This window comes from Macaca fascicularis, chromosome 2, assembly GCF_037993035.2.
Source record: "Macaca fascicularis isolate 582-1 chromosome 2, T2T-MFA8v1.1".
Lineage (NCBI taxonomy): Eukaryota > Metazoa > Chordata > Mammalia > Primates > Cercopithecidae > Macaca > Macaca fascicularis.
Window position 1 is genome coordinate 98,117,130 of NC_088376.1, and position 23,973 is coordinate 98,141,102.

General features: G+C 45.4%; 1 protein-coding gene across 11 annotated transcripts in view; it reads right to left on the reverse strand.

Annotated features, from left to right (window-relative positions):
- The window catches only part of DGKG (diacylglycerol kinase gamma), a 214,029-nt gene that overhangs the window by 14,803 nt on the left and 175,253 nt on the right, over nucleotides 1–23,973 (reverse strand). For all 11 annotated transcript variants that reach the window (XR_012430965.1, XR_010585063.2, XM_005546608.5 and 8 more), the window contains one exon: nucleotides 2,876–2,996. Coding sequence is in view for 9 of the 11 variants with exons in the window: in XM_005546608.5 (XP_005546665.2) it covers nucleotides 2,876–2,996 (121 nt within the window). In the remaining 2 variants the exon portion in view is untranslated. The remainder of the gene's footprint in view (nucleotides 1–2,875; nucleotides 2,997–23,973) is intronic.

Here is a 23,973-nt window from a genome sequence, read left to right on the forward strand (position 1 = left end):
TGAGCATGGCAGCACCACCACTGAGCAGATGCTCCTCAAACAATCATCTAGAAGGCCCGGAGTGCATGCCAAAAACTCCACTCTGAAAGGGGAACTGGCCTGGTCTCTATGTTGAGTGAGAGGTTGCATCATGTCAATGAGGTAATGTCTCCAATTTATACAACATACAGCTCAGGTCTGAGTGTGTCTTGCCTTGCAATCTTCTAACCTCAATCCTGTTTTTTGTTTTGTTTTGTTTTTGAGATGGAGTCTCGCTCTGCCGCCCAGGCTGGAGTGCAGTGGTGCCATCTTGGCTCTCTGCAAGCTCCGCCTCCTGGGTTCACGCCATTCTCCTGCCTCAGCCTCCCAAGTAGCTGGGACTACAAGTGCCCGCCACCATGCACAGCTAATTTTTTTGTATTTTTAGTGGAGACGGAGTTTCACCATGTTGGGCAGGATGGTCTCGATTTCCTGACCTCGTGATCTGCCCCGCCTTGTCCTCCCAAAGTGCTGGGATTATAGGCGTGAGCCACCGTACCCGGCCCAACCTCAATCCTTTTAAAAAATCTCCTGAACAAGTACACTCTGGGGTTGCATGGATTGTGGGCCTGGCTTACCTGGGAAACCGGGTCATCCAGGAATACTCTCCCCAGAGGAGAGGTAAAAGTGTTGCCTTCTTGCTTGAGACAAGGCTTTTCTGGCCTTGGCATATGGATTTTTTAAAAAGCGACAGAGTCTCACTCTGTTTCTCAGGCTGGAGTACAGTCATGTGATCATAGCTTACTACAGCCTTGACCTCTTGGGCTCAAGCAATCCTCCTACCTCAGCCTCCTGAATAGCTAAGACTACATGTGCACATCACCACACCTGGTTAATTTAAAAATCTTTTGTAGAAGGGGGTCTTGCTATGTTGCCCCCATTGGTCTTGAACTCCTGGCCTCAAGCAATCTTCCTTCCTCAGCTTCCCAAAGTGTTGGGATTAAAGATGTGAGCCACCACGCCCAGCCATAGATTTTAAAAGGAGAGAGATGAAGTTGTCTGACGTCCCTCTGCAGAGGAGTTATGAATTCATACTACATTGCCTTTGGAAGAAAAGGCAGGCTCTTTTGGAGGCCTCTGGTCTGGGTGAGCAGGGAACAGTTATCACCCATTGACATGGAAGCCCTCACCTTGTTTGGCAACTGTTCTGTTCTTGAAATTATAAAATGGGAGGGAAAAGCTGTCTTCTGATGTGATGATTCTCTGATCGACCCTGAGGGTATTTAATAATAAAAACAATAAATCTACTAACAAAAACAAGAGTAAAGAGTGGCATTTTGGTTCTTGAGGCTGGGGATGGTATTCAGGAAATGGCCAGGAGGATGGGGCTCCTGGCTCACTCCCTCTGTTTCTATCTGGAAATAGAGCTACTGAATGTGAAGAAAAAGTCCTCCTCCTTATACATGGCTTTTGGATTCCTCAAGGATCAGGATATTCTGTTCTCTGTGGTTTTCATAAATTATGGCTTAGATGTGTTAACAGACTGGACCTACTCAGTATTAGAGTCCTGGAGAATGGACAGGACTCAAGAATTAATCTGGAAAACAGGGACCGCATCAGGACAACAGCTCAGAAAGAAAGGAGAGCAAAGCTTTGGAGAATAGAAAAGACAGAAAGAGGAAATGAAGAAAAGGGGTTGATGGAGCAGACCTTCAGCTAAGAGACCTCAGGGAATCTGCTGTGGGGACCTTTCTGAGGAATGCAATGTAGTGCCAAGGGCAGAGTTTCTTCCAATGTGCTCTGATAATACTTGCCCATGGGAGAAAAGAATTCTGTGGTCAAATACCTTTGGGAAACCCAGCATCCTGTGGACTCCTCTAGGCGATCCCCAAGGCGTGTTAATAGATTTGGTCCATAGTAATTCAGTGAAAAAGGAAAGGAATAAAGACTTCTGACATAATCAGGTGGGAGAAAAATCTCAGACAAAGTGTGATGAGCTGCATTGATTAATCAGAGGCAACTGAAATCAGAGGATCCTCTCGATTAGACGTCATCTCTTCCAGGAGCCTGCAGTGGCTAACCTGTGTGGTCCGTATCCTAGAGTTGTCATCCTCTCTGTCAATTGTGCCAGTTTTGCTGATTTGATGGCTTAGCATACAAAGACATATAGGAAATAGCATTTCTCAGGTCACTGTCTGAGAAAGAGCAGAGCAGAGCAGAGACATCGTTTTTTCATCAGAGTGTGCCCTCTGGCATCCCTCTGCCATCTATCTAACATTTTAATTTGCAAATATAAAAACGCCAAGGAGTTGGACCTTTGGTCTCTGGACCATTTAATCTTATACTCCTGTTTAGAGAACTTCACCAGGTCAGTTTTTTTTTTTTTGTTTTTTGTTTTTTTTTTTTTTGAGACGGAGTCTCGCTCTGTCGCCCAGGCTGGAGTGCAGTGGCGCGATCTCGGCTCACTGCAAGCTCCGCCTCCCGGGTTCACGCCATTCTCCTGCCTCAGCCTCCCGAGTAGCTGGGACTACAGGCGCCCACAACCGCGCCCGGCTAATTTTTTGTATTTTTAGTAGAGACGGGGTTTCACCGTGGTCTCGATCTCCTGACCTTGTGATCCGCCCGCCTCGGCCTCCCAAAGTGCTGGGATTACAGGCGTGAGCCACCGCGCCCGGCCCACCAGGTCAGTTTAATAGAACAGCAAACTGGTTGTGGCGGGTCCTCCAGTTGATGTTTTAGATGGGCGCATTACATCCTGTTTGGGAAATGGTCTACAAAGACGTTCTTTACAAACATCATCAAGCTTTTGTGCTGCACTCTCCCTGCCCTAAAATCCAAAGATGGCTTCTTAGTTGTCTGCACGAATGTGTAGGGAGATGGGGAGACGCAGAGGCTGTTTGGTGACAAAGAGGCATACCTGATGGTGACAGAGGAGCACTGGGCCAGCCTCCTGCCTGCACTCTTCAGGCCGGTGTAGATCTGCCCCATCTCCATGGCTCCTTCTAGCCCCACCACTTCAAGGAGTTGGTCACTGAGGTCTGCAAAGTGAGACAGCAAAAGTAGTGCATATACATCTCTCTGTTCCTCAGATAAGTTCTGGCCAGAAAGTCTGGTCCCCAGATGGCTAATGTCTGTATCCCTTCATCTCCCACCAAACACCTTTTTCATACTCACTCTGAATAGGGTGTTTCCCCAAAGATCAATAAATGTACCTTTTCATGAGGAGATGGTCAGTTTTAGTGAAAAAAGATTTTGATTCAGATATCATATATATCCAATAAATAGGTTACCATATCAAGAAGCCTCTTCAAATGTAGAGTGACATAAATGACAAACCAGCTATTTCTGATCATTTTCAACCTCCCAGTGCAGCTAAAGATATATTGGTTTGGAACTAGGATAGGAAGGAATGTTGATGAGGGCCATTACCCAAAGCTGGACCAAGTCTCTTTTCTCTGAATGTCTGAATAACATTTGGCCCCACTGACAACGACTGATGGTTAATTAACCTCAAATTTGGCCTGTGGTAAGTCACTGGTGAGCCAACCTCCTTGGATATCCTCAGGAAAACCAGTGACCTCTTTCAGGACACCAGGTGCCTAATCTAAGCCAAGGAAAAGAACATTTCACCAACATCAGAGTCTGTGAGCCCACAGTAGAAAAGGAGGGGCAGGAAGTTGGAGGCTCAGGCTCAGAGTCACTCAGGACCAATGGTCTCCCACAGTGGGATTTGCTTCTCATTCAGAACTTAGATGAGGTCCTTTTCTTCAGCATTGCTGAGGCTTGGATGGTGGCTCCGCAGTTTCTTGTGAAAGCAATAGCAGCATTAATGTTTGATGTTGGGCTCAAAACTCGCTTTTCCAGCACAACTTTCATTTACTTAAAACAGAAGCAAAATAAAAAGGCAGATTTTTAAAAAGCTTCCATTCCTCTGCCTACCAAGACAAAAGTAGCTTTCTCATAAGTTGTGGCTAATCACTAACATCCCCTTAATATCTATAAACTAGAAAACTGTGTCTATGTTAATGCTGTTGCTTATTTAACAGGTGGCTTCTATCTTGTAAAGTGCCTTCTGGTATAGTATAACAGTGTTAAGATTGGCAAGGAGATATTTGAGTTTGTCGTTACTCTTGTTTAGAAGGCTAACTATTGTTTAAAAAACAGTCTCTTGACGGATGTATTCCTAGTGAAGACAGTTAAACAAACCATTGGGCTGATCACAAATGTGTTAACTTTGCTAGTCTAAATTACTAATGGACATTAGCTGCCAACAGATACACGGCTTGCATCAGTCTTTCTGTGACAGGCACATAGCTTTTCCCCTCTACCTCTATTGACAATCACATTCTCCCCTCATACTCCTTTCTTCATGTTTGTGAAAAGATACTGTTTCTCCTTAAACACTCCATCTCATTTGGACTTGGAATAAGAATCCACGAAAGGGTAATGTTTGCTTAGGAGAATGCTCCAGGCTCTCTGGAGTTTGGACCTAATAAACAGTGAATGTCTAAACCTCTAGTCACTTAATTAGCCTCCTTCTTACCAAAGACGGTTGAATAACGTTGGATGGTCTAGCTCACTGTGTCATTCCAATAGTGTCTGTGAAAACATGGGCTATGAATGTGCGTGTGTGTGTTTGTGTGTGTGTATAAGGTAGAGAGAGAAGGAGGATGGAGAGGAAAACAGGGAAGAGGAGGAGAGAAAGGTATAGAGTATGTCTAGGGGTGAGGGGGGTTGAGGGTTGATGTTGGGCTAGGAGAGAGGGGGAGAAAAGAGAAGCAGAACTTTTCAGAAGTCTCTTGAGTGGCAGAGACAGATGTCTTGTAAAATGTTGTTCTTTGTACCAGGCTTTGGTATCTGATGGTGCTGTGATAGTTCAATGTTTTCCCTCCTTAAAACATTCCCTGGTAACAAAATGTTCTAAGAAGCAGGGAACTTAATAGACTCAAGTGTTTCAGCTTTACAATGTCTTGGTCTTTTAACAAATTTTCCCGTTGAATGGCTTTAACTCCAAAGTTGTTATCACTTCCCACACATTACCTTGCAGCTATCACTTCCCACACATTACCTTGCTTCCTGGCTCTAGAAGAGAAGTAATGAAGGCTGATCTCATCAGCATGGTGGGTGGGTGGGGGCAGGGGCTTACACAGATGTGGGACTGAGGAGATTTGTAGGGAAAGGGGCTAGGATCTTGGCATACTGTTTGCCATCCTGCCTTTGAGTTTTCCCTGGCAGAGAGAGGCTGGGATGACTACAACTGAGGCAAGACCTGATTGCTCTTTTACTTCTCTACCATTGCCTAACTGATCTTTCCTTCTACTTCCGAGAATGCCTACAGAGAGGTCTTGAGGTAAAGAAATCTATGTAACATTGTTTCCCAAAGTTATAAGACCACAAGACCCTTTTCTTGTGTGTGATGCCTATGAACAACCCACAGCTTCCATTTTTTAGGAATGTATTTTGGGAAATTCTGGTATCACTTAATCCCCTTTACTTCCTCTATCACAGAGAAACTCAGGTACAACTTAAATTTGGAGTTAAAATGAAAGAGAACAGAATGCAAGTCAGTGTCTAGGCACACAGAACAATTAATGTTTAGATTGAGACATCTGGTATACCGGGTGTCTGTTTTACCTTAAGCATCAATGATTCAGGGTGTGATGCTGGCAATTCATGTCATCTCCATATTGCCTTTACACTCTTCAACTCACTAGTATTTAAGATGGAATGTGTATGCATGCACCTTAGTAAAACAGGAATTCATTCACTCACTCACTCATTCATTCAACAGTTACTGAGTAACAACTCGGTGCCAGACACTGTCTTGTAAGAGTTGGGATGCAAAATGTTCTATTGTTGAAGGGCTCTTAGCCAAGAGGGAGAAACCAAGTTAGGTGTAGAAAATGCTGTAATTGGACTGCAGGATCAAGGAAACCTGAGTGACTGATTCTGCTGGGGCAAGGTACAGAAGGCAGGTGTTCCAGAGCTCTAAAAGAGGTCTTGAAGGTTGAATGAGCACCAAGGTAATTTTTGGGTTGAAAAGAGGAAGGAAGAAGGACATTCCAGGCACAGGGATGATCATGGGTGGGGCTGGAAGGTCGCAGGATGAAGAAAAAAAAATAATTAAGCAATAAACCCACTTGGCAATTTCACTGTGAAATATAAAATGTATTATTTCCTCAGGAGAATTACTGTCCAGAGACTCTTTTTGGCCAGAGCTAGAGGAAGAGGGTCTCTGGGCCAGCATGAGCTTGTCGCATCCATAGAGCTAGGACTTTCAGTGCTGCTCTTATTTATTTCTTGGTAGCAAAGCCTTGTACAGTGTTTTGCGTGTAGTGAACACATAATATAAGTGCTCCAAGAAAAGAGGATGATAACAAATGGGAAAATAGAAAAAGGAGAATGTGGAGGCAAGGGAGGAAAATCAAGGATGACAGTAGGGGTTCCAATCTGGCCCATTCAGTTCAGCCTCCAGGAAATGCAAATCTGATTATGTCATCCACATATGAAAAATCCTCAGTGGCACCCATTATAATACCAAGGGCTGGCCGGGCGCGGTGGCTCCCGCCTGTAATCCCAGCACTTTGGGAGGCCGAGACAGGCAGATCATCTGAGGTCAGGAGTTCAAGACTAGCTTGGCCAATATGGTGAAACCCTGTCTCTACCAAAAATGCAAAAAAATAAAAATAAAAAATAATAAGCCGGGTGTGGTGGTGGGTGCCTGTAATCCCAGCTATTTGGGAGGCTGAGACAGGAGAATCGCTTGAACCCGGGAGGCAGAGATTGCAGTGAGCCAAGATCGCACCACTGCACTCCAGCCTGGGCGACAGAGCAAGACTCTGTCTCAAACAAACAAACAAACAGAAAACACCAAATGCTGGAGAAGGGAACATGCAGTGTGCATACTTTCACACTGAAAACGTAAACTGGTAGGAAGGAAACAATTTGGCCAATTTTACTGAGTATAAAACTTCCTTACTGCTTGATCCATTAATTTCTTTCTTGGTATTGATCATGAAAATCACTGATAGAAACTAACTTCATACAAATATGTACATTGAGGCATCATTTGCAACAGGAAATCTCCCTACCCCCATTTCTTCCTGTATGGGAATAGTTAAATAAGTGATGTGGTATCTATGTGATGAAATTTTTTTGCTGACATTAAAATATTTACGAAGTTTCAATAACATTAAATATTGTTTATGTTAAAATGTTAAGTGTAAAGGCAAGATGTAAACTTACTTGTATAGCGTTCTTTCAACTAGGTAAGAATATGCATAAAAGAGAAGGACAAATCCCAACAAAATCTTAACGGTGGTGAGTTCTGGGTAATTAAATGAAAGGTAATTATTATTTTCTTCTTTATGCTTTTTAGTATTTCTTATTTTCCATAAGTATGCATTAATGTTATAACAAAAGTCATGCAGAAAAACATATCAACTGCTCTTCACAGTTATAAAAATAATGCTCACACTCTCCAGTTTAATGCCCAAGGTCCAATTTCCATCTGGCAAGGGGCTGCCTCTGCAGTTTACTTCCTGTCTTTGTGGGACTAGATGCCTGCTGCAGACACACACAACATGTCATTCCCCAGGCAAACCCTACTGTTTCCTCCTCTGTGCTTTTAAATATACTCTACATATGCTTTCTCCCACTTTCATTTATCTATCAAAACTCAGGTCAAGTGTCATCAACTTCCAGAAGTTTAAAAGGAACTTCAAATTCCTGTGCCTGCAGTTTGACTTAGATGCTCCTCCTCAAACTCTCCCAGGTAGATATAGTCAAAGAAAGAACAAGGAAGACAAGGGCATTGATGATATTGGCTGTGGGCAGGAGATGGCTGCAGTAATTACTGTGCCACAGGGTCTAGGTTGAATAGGAAAGGAGATGGACTGAATGAAAAGGGAGAAGGTGAGTAAGAGACTTAAGGAGTTCTAGAAACAGCTGTTCTGAGACAGTGAAAGAGAGGGTTGGGGAGAGGAGCTGTGAACAGCACTAGCTGATGACAAATTCCACCTGTAGTCCCAGTGGTGGGCAGCTGAAATGGATGGTGGAGGGTGGGATTAGAGTCAAGGAGAAATGAGGCTAGGCAGTGGTTCCTAAACTTTGCTGAGTGTTACAATGACCTAGGGAGCTTTTAAAATCAACAATACCAGGTTGCACCCTATACCAATTAAATCAGAACGTGTGAGCATAGGAACTAGGCATCAGTCTTTGTTTTTAAGTATTTCCAGGTGATTGAAAAATGCAGCACAGTTTGGGAACCGCTGGGCTAAGTTATTGGGTGGATCATTCCCATTGGTCAGTGGTTCTCAAAGTCTGGTTCTGGACCGGCAGCCTCAGCATCACCTAGGAACTTGATAGAAATGCAAATTCTTAGGCCACACCCCAGACCTACCCAATCAGACAGTCTGGAGTTTGGGCCCAGCAGTCTGTGTTCTGACAAGCCCTCTGGAAGATTCTGAGGCATGCTTAAGTTTGAGAACTTGGGCCTTAGGCAATAAAATTGCCCAAAATATATACAGAAGTTGGAGTGAAGAAGAATGTCAACAAGTTATTTCATGACTGCTTTGATCTATTGCTATTTCAATGGAAACTTTGAAATAATAATATTGACCTCAAAATGGGATTATGAGATTTAAATGGCAGACCTGTATGTGAAAGCGGCTGGCACAGAGTGGGCACTCAAAATACATTAGTTTCACTTTCCTTTTTCTCCACGTTCACCCTGACAACTCCCAATGGTCAGTCTATCTACCTTGTTAGAGCTGTGTACAAGAGTCCCTAGGCCATAATATTAAGGCTAAAAACATTTTCTTAAATCTTCAATGTTCCTCATAGTTTTACGCTTCCTGTAAAGGTCAGAACTCCAGATGAGCTTAATACGGATGAGTAAAGGCTAGCAGAACACTCTGGGGCACATCTGACATGTCCAGTCTTTCTTTGGGAACATCTGGAAGCCAAAACAAACAATAGAAACAAAAAACAAAAACAATGTTCAAGTTCCTTAGCTAGGTGTGCAAATATCCCTCTGCTTGGACAACTCCTGTTTAGCCTCCTGGGATGCCCCAGGCACCATGATAGTAGTTCCTTCTTCTGTGCTTAGATAGTGGATCTCACCCAACAACTGGCTCTGTACGTATCACTCTCTCAACTCCATTGCAGGACTGTGTTCTTGTTTTGTTTATCTTTGTATCTCTAGCAACTAGACCAGCCTTTGGCATATAGAAGGCTCTTGATATATGTTTGTTGAATAAACTGAATAATATAGATGCTTTAGAGCCAAAGACTTTGACAAGTTTGGCTAGAAGAAGAAAAGAGATAATAATCGATAATAATAATAATAATAACTATAGTTGCCTGCAGTTATCAATGGGGGATTGGTTTTAGGACCCCTGCAAATACCAAAACAGATGCTCAAGTCCCCGATATAAAATAGTGCAGTATTTGCATATAACCAGTGCACATGCTCCTGTTACTTTAAATCATCTCTAGATTACTTATAATACCTAATACAATGCAAATGCTCTGTAAACGGTTGTTATACTGTATTGTTTAGAGAATAGTGACAAGAAAAAATGTCTACACGTGTTCAGTACAGGCATAACCATCCATTTAAGAAAAAAAACCCTTTGATCTGCTGTTGCTTGAAGCCGCAAATGCAGAACCCATGAATATAGAAACCTGACTGCACTTGCCCAGATTGTACTGGGTAACAGGTTTTCCATGAATTAACTCATGTAATCTGCATATAACAGTCAATTTCTACCCAGCCTGGTTTTTGCTTCTCTCCTTTATTGCATAATTTTTCTGTCCATTCTCATCCTAGTTGCTTTTTTCTTTTCTTTTCTTTTCTTTCTTTCTTTCTTTTTTTTTTTTATCTGAGATGGAGTCTTGCTCTGTCACCCAGGCTGGAGTGCAATGGCATGATCTCGGCTCACCACAACCTCTGCCTCCCAGGTTCAAGAGATTCTCCCACCTCAGCCTCCTGAGTATCTGGGATTACAGGCACCCACCATCATGCCCAGCTAATTTTTACAGAGATGGGGTTTCACCATGTTGGCCAGGCTGGTCTTGAACTCCTGATTTCAGGCGATCTGTCCGCCTTGGCTTCCCAAAGTGCTGGGATTACAGGTGTGAGCCACCGCACCCGGCCCCTGGTTGCTTTTTTGCATTAGTGAAAATTCAGTCATTTAAGAGGCAGGGGAATCTCTGGGTGTCCTGATTTGGGCTCTTCTTTTACAGTGCCTTTGGGAAGTGTGGGATATCCTTAGCTTAAGAGGATGCTTTGCTACCCTCAATCCCACTCCTACTCCACTTCCCCTTCCATCAGCACACGAGGGTTCAGGTCTTGGGGCTGCCATGGAGCAGCCCGGGGAATCAAACAACCCTGAAAGGAGGTGCAGGGCGCCTGACTATGTATGGAGCCAACAGAGTTTCTAAACCATACCGCCATAGTGGCAAGGAAGCCTGCCCCATACCTTAGAGCATCTGTGTCATGTGATAAAACCTGTGGGCCCTGTTCGTTTACCTGGGTTACAGCAGCACTGGCATGCTAAGATGTTAGGTGCTATTGTTTGGGCTGCAATCCTGTCAGTTCAGTGGATAACAGTAGTTAGCCAATGCTCATGTTGAGCTCTGACTGGCAGGGGTATGCATCTGATTCATTAGAAATGCAAACAGGAATTTGTCACTACTTAATACATGGCCGCTGATAGAAAAACTGGAGTCACAGAGGTAAAGAAAAAAGCTGGGAAACTCTACACTAAGTTCTTGAGGATGGGACTAATGGCTTAATTGCTGTGTCATTTAGGGTAGGTCATTTGTTGTCTCTGAGCCTGTTTTCACATCTCGAAAACAGGGGCTGTATTAGTCTGACCAGGCTTGCATAAACAAGCAGCCACAGGCTGGAGGGCTTAGAAGGCAGAAATGTATTTTCTCACAGTTCTGGAGGCTGGAAGTCCAAGGTCAAAGTGCCAGCAGGGTGGGTTTCCTCTGAGACCCCTCCCTTTGGCTGGCAGTTGGCTGCCCTCTGGCTGCCTCTTTACAGGGCTGTTCCTCCATGCATATGGCCCTTGGTGTTTCTCTGTGTGTCCAAATCTCTTCTTATAAGGACACCAGTCAGACTGGATTAGGGCCCACCCTAATAAACTCATTTTAACTTAATCACCTCATTAAGGCTCTGTCTCCAAATACAGTCACACTCTGAGGTGCTGGGGGTTAGGGCTTCTTTGATGCATGAAGTTTTGGGGGACACAATTCTGCCCATACAGGGATAATCATAAACCCTACTTCGTGGGTTATTCTGAGAACAAAAGAGATAAAGAATATCAAGGTGTTCTATAAAAAGCCACGTCCCTTATCATTGTGCTACTGAGAAGCTGACAAGTGCTGTGTGTGTGTGGGATCTTCTTACCCTCCTCAGAAAGAAAGGACACAAGCCCAGTTTTGCTTGCAGTGGGGCCAGGTTCAGTCCCCACAGTCTAGACAGGTGCGTGGGAGCTGGCAGGCCTCTTTGCAGACTTAGCCCGCTAAGGCTGCGGCAGGCATGTCCTCGGGCTCCTCTCCTGCCTCCAAATTTCCGTGGAGATGGGCATGTGTCCTTGGTGGCTCGGGCACTCAAAGCTCAACAAAGCTGGGCACTGCTCAGCTCCTCTGAACCTCCCAGTTGGACTGGTCTGCACAGATGAAACACTGCTCCTGGCAAAAGAGCTTCAAAGCAGAGCTCAAAGGCAATGTAGTCTGAAAAAGGCCTAGGGGTGGGAAAATGGAAAGAATCCTGAAAGACTGTTTCCTGATCTTCTACAGGGGAAGGGGACTGGGGTTCCCCAGGAACAAACCAATGAGTAAGAAAGGAAAGCTCTAACTGGTCAATCTCCATTCCCACGTTCCCGCCTGGCCTCTCAAATCACCAGGCCTTCAGGCATCCCAACCATAACTAAGCTGAAGAATACTCTATGATTAATGCTTTCCCCAGAGAAACTGACCCTGTCATAAAGAGAGAGGCAGAGGGCTTATTCCTTGGTCTTCCATGAACTCAGCACAGAGAATGTACCCTCGTGACAGGTTGTGAAACAGCATGAGCTTCGGACAGAGTTGGGTCTGATCCTGTCACTTGGAAGAAGGCTCTTAACTTTTCTGAGGCTGCCTTTTATCTGGAAAATGTATTAATAGATACAATAAGTCACTGGCAGGGTTGTCTCGAAGTTTAGAAGGGATGCCCTCAAGTACCTTGTATGATTAGGATGGGATCAGAGCAGCACACAGAGGGCCCTCAAGAAACACTTGCTCTTACTGCAATTTTATGTTTCTTTACAAAGGGATATCCTCAGGAAGTTCCATCTTTGCCACACAGTAAGTGCACGGCCTTGTGTAGATGGTAATTCACGTAACTTAGAGAAGGTTATGGAGGAAGAGAAGGAGATGAGAGGGAGGGAGGGGAAGGATAGGTGAAAAAAAGGAGAAGGGAGGGGCAGGGAGGATTCTGAGTAAGAGAAAGGCAGAGAGACGGTAAAGAGCAGAGATATTATGACCTTGAGAATTTAGGGTGACTTGCCCTCTGGCAAGTGAAGCATCTCTATTCCTTTTTTTCTTTTTACTCCAAAACAGGGGGGAAACTCACCCTTTTATTTGAAAATGAACTCCCCTCCTTTCCCTGTGGCTGTGTGTGTGTGTGTGTGTGTGTGTATGTGTGTGTATGTCTGTGTGTGTGATGCAATCCCACAACCATCCTGGTTGCCTTCTCTTGTTCCTGGGCTGAGCAAGGTGGGAGCAGAGCAGGTTCTAGACATCTTTAAGGCATGGGTTGGATACTCTTAGGCCAGTTGGGTACCCCGCTCCTTTGTGCCATGCCCTTGTCACACTGGTTTGTGGGTTTCTGCTCCTCTCAGGGCTCTGTAAGCCCCATCAAAGCATACAAGTGGCCAGAGGGCATCGAGTGGCCTTTGAGTCTGGATAATCCCATTGGGAAGAGGTAGGAAGCAGAAGCAGGGAGAGCCACTGCTTTCTGACAGGGAGAGGGCCTGCAGAGCCTGAGGGAGAAGCGACGTGTGGGCCCAGCAGGCGGGACTGGAATTGTGTCTGTTCTGGCTCTGTCCACTTGTGTGACCTGGGAAAATCACTTCCCTCCTCAGGGCCTCAGTTTCTCCCAATTGAGGGTGGAGGCATCCTATCCCTAAGGCCTATTTGCACTTTTTCAGCCAAGATGGAGGCTGGATTTCCTGATGGTCTGAGTCAAGGACAGACGGGTAGGAGACCTCACCTGTCCTCACACTGTGCAGAAGACGGAACATTCAGTACAGCCCTACACTGAGGCAAGAGAAAGTGTGAGGGCCTGCACACAATGGCCATTGTTGTTGGTTCCTGAAAACCTGCTTATGTGGTGGGTGGGGCAGGAAAAATATGTCCTCCATTCTGTGTGGCTTTATCTTCTGGGATTCCCCAGGGCTCCAATGGAGGTGCTGTATGTTGGGGGAGGTGGGCTTTGAAAGCTCTGTGCATGAGGGTCAGGTGCTTCAGAGTGGGAGGCAGTGCACTGGCAGAGCTGTATGGTGGGGAATGTCCCAATGGCTCTGAAGCAAGGGTCTGACATGAGCACGGCCCTAAGAGAAGCCAAGGGTGGGGATGTCCTTTAAGGCCTGGGAGCCATCAGAGCTATGGAATCTTGATCTGGTGGTCCCAGTGAGGTCCAGTGCTGGGCACAGACTCCACAGCCTAGACCTTTACAAAGGACAAAAGCAGGAATTGACACATGGGATCTAATTAAACTAAAGAGCTTCTGCACAGCAAAAGAAATGATCAACAGAGTTAACAGACAGCTTACAGAATGGGAGAAAAATGTTGGAAACTCTGCATCCAACAAAGGTTTTTCTTTCAATCCTCGTGGCAACTCCGTTAAAAACTACTATCCCAACATAAACAACAACAACAACAAGCCCTTCAGGCTCAGAGGCTAAGAAACTTGCCTAATATCAGAGAGCTGGCATACCGTAAAGCTAGAATTCAAACCAAGGCCCGATTCAAAAAATAAGCTCATTTGAAAGGACGCAAGGCAGAGACAAAGTACCTTGGAGTGACAGGGTGTCTGAAGGCAGGGAGGTGAGCTTGGGTGGGGGTGAGCCTCTTCTCATCTCCTCTTAGGGAAACCTTGGCTACATGATCTTATTAAATGAAATGCTGAATTCTTGGGCTTGAAGGTAAAATACTAGTTGCTATAGTATCTGGCATTACTTTACCCACTGAGCTCAGGAATCTCATTCAGGGTACACTGTATATAATAAAATAAATCAATTAGTGGTAAGATTTTCCAGCTTAAATCAATCTTGATTCTCAGGCGTGGCATATATAAGGTACATTCCAGAGATCTGCATTGGCCAAACTAATCACAGCTCAACGGGCTGCCTACAGCACCTACTATTGAGAGATCATCTCAGAAAGATCTTATAAAGGAACTAATCACATTCACTAAGATCATCTCAGATTCTCCAGAAAGGCAAAGTTGGAGGAAGGTCACGACAGGGAGGGCCTTTTTCTGGTGGTTGGGTCAGGGTTGGCCAGAAAGGGGGAGGTGTGGGAGGGCGTTGGGTGTGTGTGGAAAGAATCCTATGTTTGGAATACTAGGATTTGGGCTCTAGTCCCAGATCCACCAGCTAACACAGTCTTGGAGAGGTCAGTTAACCTCCCTGGGCCTTGTTTTTCTAATCTATAAAGTATTCCTCAGGGGTGCTGTAGGGGATTAAAATGAAATGATGAATGCAAAATATTCCTGGCATCTAGTGCTAGATCCAAGTAAGTACTTAACACATGCTGGATGAATAGACCTGAAGATGAAAAGAGATGGGCGCCGGCCTCACGCTAGAGGTGCTCAGGGGCAAAGGTCTCTGCCGATGTCTCTGTTCTGCTAACAGAAGCCCCTGTTGATGGGGAGAGGTTTGAGTGTGGAGGCAGGCAGGAAGAGGCTGAGCTTGTTGGGAGAAGGAGCAGGGGTCCTGCTGGGTGGTTTGTGGGGAGGGAGGAATCACCTGTGTGGCAGTGTCCTCTGTCCACCCCTTACTTACTGTTGGCTCTGTCCATTCTTCCCTTCGGGCTACTAACTCTCAATTTGAGGTCCTGGAGCTGGAAGCTCGCATTCTGCATTAGTCTCCTCACTGGCCTCGTTGCCACCAGGTTCTTTCCCTTCCTTGCCTCGTTGCCACCAGGTTCTTTCCCTTCCTTCTAATCCAAACTGCACGTGACTCTCAGATCCTATTGCTCCTGGCTGAAAAACCTTCATCTCTTCTTATTATTCAAAGGATCATGTTCAAACTACATGAACGGTCTCCATCTTCCAGTCTTTGCTTTGCTCCTTCTGTGTTTCAGTGCCCAACCCATGTTGCCTTTCTTTTACTCACTGTCTTTTCAAATCGTTTCGAGCTGCCAGGACTAACACACATGCATTTCATCTTGTTCATTCATTTGTTCATCAAACATTTGTTGATCACCTACTAGGTGCATTGCATGGTGCTGGGCAGCTGGGGCACATGTTCTGAAAGGGAGGCCTCCTTGCCTCCCACACTCTTTTTTTTTTTTGAGACAGAGTCTCGCTCTGTCACCCAGGCTGGAGTGCAGTGGCACAATCTTGGCTCACTGCAAGCTCCGCCTCCCGGGTTCATGCCATTCTCCTGCCTCAGCCTCCCACGTAGCTGGGACTATAGGTGCCCGCCACCATGCCTGGCTCATTTTTTTGTATTTTTAGTAGAGACGGGGTTTCACCATGTTAGCCAGGATGGTCTCGAGCTCCTAACCTCTTGATCTGCCTGTCTTGGCCTCCCAAAGTGCTGGGATTACAGGCGTGAGCCACCACACTTGGCCACCTCCCACACTCTTACAAACTCATGTCTTCCATTCCATGGTGCTTGCCCATTATGCCAATATTAACATGATTGTTCTACAGATATTTCTTACATATAAATAGTAGATTGTCAACTACTTGAGGCCTGGACCACATTGCATTTTTGTCCCCTCCTCTGCAGACTTGGAGCACCTTAGATACTTGAAGACGGGTTTGAGTTCAAGCTCTATCATGTGTTATCTGTGTGATTTTGGCCCAGTTACTTAATCCCACTGAGCTTCAATTATGTCCTGAGACAAAATGGATTAAATAATTATGCAATGGTTTTGTCCCATAAGTAGGTATTCAATAAATAACAGCCCAACATATATTTGCTGATTAAGAAGATTAAACACTGCTATGGACTGAATGTTTGTGTTCCCCTCCCTCCATATTCATATGTTGAAGCCCTAATTTCCAATATGATGGTATTTGGAGGTGGGGCCTTAGGAACATAACCATATTATGAGGGTGGAGTCCTTAGTTAGGGGGAGTCCTTAGGGTGATTAGTTCCTTTATAAGAAGAGATTGGGAGAGATGATCTCTCCACATGAGGATACAGCAGGAAGCGTCCATCTGCAAACCAGGAAGAGGACTCTCACCAGGAACCAAGTGTGCTTGTGGCTTGATCTTGGACTTCCCAGCCTCCAGAACTGTGGGAGATCAATTTCTGTAGTTTAAACCACACAGTCCATGGTATTCTGTTACAGAAGCCCAACTCACTAAGAAAAACACTTCTTGTACCAAATAGAAACAGACCAAAGAGAATACCAACATTCAGGCTGTGCAGAGCATGTGGCCAGGATGGACTTTTGCTGTGGGATGGATCTTAGGTGGTGCCCAATATTAAATGGTCTATGAATTTCTGCAGGGGAACAGAGACCAGTTTGGGGGTCAAGATGGGCAAGCGCAAGAGGGAAAAACTAAAGTGTCTAGTCCTGCCAAAGAGCCTAGCCTAGAATTTTCTTCTGTATGTGAAAAGTGAAAGGTTCCTTGGTTCTGTGGTTCTATTTTGAGCAGCAAACCTCCTGAGGCAGGAATTCAGTTGGAGTTCAACTCCAGCTCGAACCTGTGTGAGCAAGTTTTTCCTCTGCAGATGCTGAGCAGCCTCCTGAGGCACATTTCCACCTCTCCAGGCCCTCCGAGGTCTTGGAGAAGGGAGTGGGAGAGGGGAGGAGACACAGCTGGAGTCAGAGTCTTCCTCATTCAGACATCAGCTGAGAAAGAGTGAATGATTGCTTCACTTGAATTTCCAATGAATTTGAGTTGGGTCAGGACCAGCCAGAAACTGGGAGGCTGGGGTGGGGTTGGGGTGGTTACTCTGGGGTTTGTAGAAAGAATTGTACGTTTGGAATACTAGGACTTGGGTCCAGTACCAGATGCACCAATTAGTGTGACCTTTGATAGATCAATTAACCTCCCTGGGCTTCCTTTTTCTAATTTATGAAGTTTATTCTTGGTATTTTTTGGAGGAGAAACCAGACCTACCAGTGCAGTGCTTCTCAAAAACTTCAGTGTACGTGTGATCGCCAGCAGATCTTGTTGAAATGCAGATTCTGCTTCAGCAGGCCTGGTGTGGGACTTGAGAGTCTGCGCTTCTGACACACACCCATGCAAGGCCAGGGCTCCTGGTTCATGGACCACATGGTGTTCTAGCACAGGGATTGACTAACCATGGTTTGAGGATCAAATCCAACCTACTGTTTGCTTTTGTAAATAAAGTTTTATCAGAACACAGCCATGCCTGTTCATTTAAATATTGCATATGGTGGTTTTCATGCTAAGTGGACAGAGCTGAGTAGTTGCATCAGAGACTGTATAATGCACACAGCCTAATTATTTTAATAGTTACAACATGGCCCTTTACAGAAAAGGTTTGCCAACCCCGGTTGTAGAGGACTGAGGATTGGTCTGTGTGAGCCAGAAGGTCTGCATTTCTATCTGGGTTTGGCCAAGGGCAAGCCACTTCACCTTGCTGGTACTCACTTTCCTTATCCAGGGAACAAAATAATATCTACATTTCTAGGCAGCCTGTGATTCTGGGATTTCAATATTACATAGAAAACATCATAGTTTCTATAGAAACAGGCATCTGAGAACCACGTTGAATGGCCGGCATTTGGAAGCTGCAAAAACATACCTGGCCTAACCCCGCAGAGTCTAGCAAGGCAGATCCCATCAGATGCCATGAGAAGTCTATAGAAACAGACCACAGCTACTCTCTGATGTTGAGTCAGCTCGGAATAGAAATGGGCTTAAGAGGAGGGAAGAGTGAGAATTGGAGGCTGGCCTCCCGAGCTCCAGTACAGGTGCATGCTGGCAGAGGGGCTCTGGCACAGCTCATGCCAGCATCACTCACACAAAGTCATTCTTGCTGAGAGACCAACTCAAAAACAATTCCCTAACTCACTGCTCCATGTTCTCCTGACTGGGTGCATTTGGTCAACCAATATTAACAAGCCCTTTCGAGGCCTCCGAGACTCTGCAAGGCACAGGGATACAGAAGGGTTTATGACATCTGGGGCCTCCTGGGGGCCTCACAGTCTGATGGGAGAAACACCATGTGAATAAATAATTATATGAGAGTTCCTCAAGCCAGCCGTGAAGGGAAACACGTGACTCTGGGTCTCCAGCTTGGGCAACAGGTGAGACATCAATAAGGCAGGGAACATGGGTACGGGAAGAGGCAGTGTTTTTAGAAGGGGGAAGGATGTGTAAAGATGGGGAAGATAATGACTAGTTTGGGGCATGTTGATTTCAACGTGGGCTGCTTGAAGGACTAAATGACAAAGCTGTGAATTCCTATGAAAAGCAAAACAGCGTCTCTGTAGGCCTGCAAATGTTGAACGGGAATGACATATATGTTGCCATGGTTACTTCCCAGAGCTGAGAAGAGTCCCAGTGCACACACCCATAGTACTTCTGGGGCTCTCTGGGGGTTACCTGCCTTGCTCTGTCTCGGCCCACAGGAGAGACCTGGGCCAGAGAGGATCTCTGTTAAATGCAAACTTTGAACATTTTTATTTTCTCTCAACTCGGAGGAGTGGTGGCGGATCATTTCTCACTGTGACTGTCAAATCTCCACTGAATGGGAAAATTGGGAATCTACAGACCTGGACAGCTCCTGAGCCCCTGAGGCCACATTCTGGTGTGGCTTCATAAAGGTGAAAAGAAAGCCATGAGAAACAGTGAACTCGTGCTCACGATTATTTTGGTGTCTCAACTGATCTCTAGTTCCTCACCTGGGAGTATGAATCTGAGATGGCTGGATGGCATCCCATTCCCTTGCTTTGGGATTCAGAGCATAATCCATACAATTAGTGAGAATCCACACAGGTACAGTGCACAGACAGATTGAACCATATGTGCTTGCAAAGTAGCAGAGCCAAGGTATTGCCCTTCCCAGGTAAATTGTCCATATCTAGGAGGGCAGATCTGATGACTGCACATACTTGCCTGAAGAGTGCTTGTGCCTGCTCTGCTCAGTTGGTTTGAGTGCAGGCTAGTGAGGCCACATGAGCTACACACTGGCTTGCTGGCCTTGCTTGGGTTCTTTCTGGGTAGCTAAGCAATTCTTAGCACTTAGCACAGTTCCTAATTATATGCCTGTCTATGGGATTATTTTATTGAGGCCTGGCTCCCCCACTCCCAATGGCTATAAAGACTATGTTTGTGTTTGGTTTTGTTCGCCATTGTACCATGGTGCCTGGCACTTGGTGGGGGCTTTGTTAAGTATGTGTTGAATAAACTGACAGGAAGCCTGTCTCCACTGCTGGGAAAATGACTCAAAGTAAACACTACTGAGGGTATCTGTCTCCCTGTCTTTGTTTACCAAGAATTGCAAAAAGTATTATCTAGTGAGATCCTGGGAGATTTTGCGCTACCCATTTATAACCTTCTCTAGGGGCTGGGCGCAGTGGCTCACACCTGTAATCCCAGCACTTTTGGAGGCTGAGGCAGGCAGATCACCTGAGGTCAGGAGTTTGAAGCCAGTCTGGCCAACGTGGCAAAAACCCAGTCTTTACTAAAAATACAAAAATTAGCCAGGCATGGTGGCGGACGCCTGTAATCCCAGCTACTTGGGAGGCTCAGGCAGGAGAAACACTTGAATCTGGGAGGCAGAGGTTGCAGTGAGCCGAGACTGCGCCATTATACTCCAGCCTGGGCAAAAAGAGAGAAACTACGTCTCAAAACAATAAAATAAAATAAAATAAATAAAATAAAACCTTTTATAGGACACACCATTTGCAGTTCAAATAGGATTGACCAAGAAATCACTGAGAGGAAAGTTGCTTTAATATCAGACAGCCAGAGGGGCCAGGTGTGGATAACACAGGCTCAAGACCACCGCTGGCTTGAAACTGAAGGCTGGATAGGAGCGGGTATGAGGATCAGTGAAGAGGCTGAGAAAATATGCAGGAAGCCTCTGCCTTTATATTTTAGGCTGGGGCCAGAGAGAAACAATGGCATAGCTCCCCAGGACTTTGCTCCTCAACCCCAGGGGGGGACCGACCCAGCCTTGTGCCATGCCCTTGGTGCTTCCCCAGGATCCAAGACTGGGCACCCTCTCCCTCCCCTTGCTTCACTGGACAGCCAGCTCAGGTGGAACTCCACATGGGCAACAACAGCCACACGTGTAGGCACAGAGCCAATACACAACCCTAGAATTACAGGTGGTTAGAGCCACAGGCAATTTAAAATCTATAGATCAAATCCTGAAGCCGTAGTCAAGAGAGTGAAATTCTAAATTTGGCCCCTTTCTTATAATATTCTAAATACCTTCCCCCACACCTAACAATAATTCTGATTACTGCTGACCAAGTGCTCACCAAGTTCCAGGCACTCTGCTGAGTTCCTACATGGATGATCTCTTTTAACCCTCAAAACAAGGCTGAGGGAGGGAGACCATACTTGTTTCCATCTTGTAAGCATTGAAATGGAGGCTGGAGATGTCCAGCGGCTCATCGAATCCATGGCTGGTGGTGAGAAGCTCTGGGTCTTCTGAATTCTAGTTCAATGGTGAGTACCTACTCTACCCTCTCTCACTTGCAAGTCCTCTAAGCTATATTTGAATTACCTATTTAAAGATGGCCAGCATATCTTACTTATCAAATGAGTTTATAATAGCTCCATGAAATTGAATTCTCAGCCTCAAAAATACTCACATGTAACTCTAAGATTTTTTTTTTCTTCTTTTCCACTAAGTGCCTGTTCCTGTCCTGCTCCAGAATCTACTGCCCACTGGCAAACCGGAGGCAAGATTCCTTACCCTCTCTGCCCTCTTCCAACAAATGTTTCTGTAGAACACATGTGCATCAGGCAGGGTAGAAGGCTTTGAAGGGGACACAAAGATAAAAAACACAAGATCCTCATTTTCCAGGTAGTGGCAGGGAAAACATATGATGAGAACACACATGCCCCCGACACAGGCCAACTTCCGATTAGTGTACTGACGAGATAGAAGGCAAAATTAAGTGCTCAGGGAATTCACAGGCTGGGCTCGCTTCCAGCAGGGAGATGGTCATTAGTTAGGCCTTGCAGAGGGAGCAGAATTTCAACAAGTAGTTGTGGAGCCTCTCCTCAGACTGGGATTAAATACTTACTATTTCCTGAGTGCGGGGCTTATGCAAGACACACAGTAGGCTCCCTAACACATTTTCTAAACACTAGCCGCTTGGGCTAGGCTAGGAGTCATGGGCTTGAATCTTGGTTCTGATGCCACCACTGGATGTAAATTGTATAAATCCTACCCTTTCTCTGGGCCTTTGATTTTCCCCAACTATGAAATAGGAATATGGAGGAGGCTGGATATATCCTTGCTCATGGGTTTCTGGTTAGGATTACACTAAGTGAATACATGCAAAATTATTTTCAAGCCAAAATGAAATAGAAATACAAGAGACTGTTTCTCACTATTCTTATTGTTGTTACAAAAACTAAAAAATAGCAAATTCCATATGCTTCTCATGTAGCTAAAAGCCTTTTTTGGAGGGGGTAGGGCAACTACTTGAGGCCAGGCACTGGGGATACAAAGATTAATAACACCCAGCCTCCATCCTTGGAATCTGGAAGGTCTAGGAAAGGAGATAGTAGGTACAATTGGTAATATAAGTTTAATGTGCTACTACAAAGGCTGGGCTGGAGTTTGGCAGGAACTCTACTCTTTCTTTGTTTTTTTTGAGATGAAGTTTCATTCTTGTTGCCCAGGCTGGAGTGCAATGGTGCGATCTCGGCTCACTGCAACCTCTGCCTTCCGGGTTTAAGCGATTATCCTGCTTCAGCCTCCTGAGTAGCTGGTATTACAGGCATGCACCACCACGCCCAGCTAATTTTGTATTTTTAGTAGAGAAGTGGTTTCTCCATGTTGGTCAGTCTGGTCTCGAACTCCTGACCTCAGGTGATCCACCTGCCTCGGCCTCCCAATGTGTTGGGATTACAGGCGTGAGCCACCGTGCCTGGCCGAGCTCTGCTCTTAGTGGTAGTGCAGGTGGATAGTAATGCTTAGGACAAGAACTTCAAATGTGAATCAACTGGCATTCTCCAACACAAAATAGAATTAAAGGCATAGGGACTTTTTTTTTTAAGTTTGAGCTTATTATACTATGTTCCAGGCACTTTCACATCCATCATCTTCCTAATAAGCCATGTATTATTATGCCAGTTTTACAGATGAGGAAGCTGAGACTCAGGGTGGTTGGGTAATTTCCAAGATCTATAAAACTAGAAGCATAAAGGCGAAATTTAAACCCAGATTATCTAACTGTAAGCATGGGGCTTTTCCCAATATCCCTTTTTGCTTTCTTATCAGCCAATGTTTCTATAGAACCCATTCCATGCTAATCTTGAATGACCTTCTTACTCGGATTGCTTTTCCCAGGAGAAAGACTAATCTTTGATAGAGTGCAGTGGTGTGATCTCAGTTCACTGCAACCTCCATCCACTGGGTTCAAGCAATTCTCCTGCCTCAGCCTCCCTAGTAGCTGGGATTACAGGCATGTGCTACCATGCCTGGCTAATTTTTGTAGTTTTAGTAGAGATGGGGTTTCACCATTTTGGCCAGGCTGGTCTCAAACCCCTGACCTCAAGTGATTCGCCTGCCTTGGCTTCCCAAAGTGCTGGGATTACAGGTGTGAGACACTGCGCCCGGCCTGATGAGAGAGATTTTACAGTAACCCCTCCCATCATCATTTCCTCTTCCACTTCCTATGATAAACTAATTCCCTCCTACTGTGCTCTCCTGACCTCTCCCTCTCCTCCAACCCCAGCGAAACTGCCAAGGAGTTAAGAATCACAATACATGAGGAGGCTGCAGAGAGAGCACCCTGCCTCCTCAGCCATTAGCCTACAAATCTCAGGACAAAATACACTGAGAGAAGGGAGAAATTTGAATACAATTCTGTCTAAGAAAGAGTTCACATAGACCAAAATCTGACTATGCCTTAATTTTGCAGAACTGTAAGGAATCTTAAAATATAATTATCAGACTTGCTTATTTTACAGATTCAGAAAACTGAGACTCAAGAAGGGGAAAGGACCTGCCTCAAGTCACACACTAGCAATAGGCAGAGTCTGGACTGGAACTCCAGTCTTCTGACTCCCAGGCTAATGCTTTTTCACTAAAATACATTGCCTCTTTAGCTTTTCCCATTAACAACTCAACTTACATGAGATCATAGCCCTTTCAAGAAGAAAGCTCAGTGCTGGTATCTCTGCAAAGCCCAGAAGTCAGTGCCCCACTCTGATCAGCTGATGTGCTCATCTAAAGAACAGGAAGTGGTTTCACTTCTAGCTCTGAAAGCACATTGTAGGGGTGAGAAAGGGGGATTTGGGGAAGAGAGTTCCTGTACATGATAGTCAAAAGCAATCAGCAGACACTTTGGTCTTGCTTGAAGAAGGGGAAGATATAAGGTCAGACATGTAAGGGGAAGATAAAGGTTGTCCTTGATCAGCACATGATTTCATCAAGAGCTTCCCCCAGCCGCAGGGTGGTGGAGAGTGGAAGTGGGGAGGCGGGAGGGTGGTGGTGGGGATTCGGCTCTGCTCATTCCCTTCTCTGCTCTGAGGGAGCTAGATACCAGAGTGGGGGCTGAGATAGGAGCACCAGGGTAGGAAAATTTGCAGGAACTTGATACAACCTTCAATGC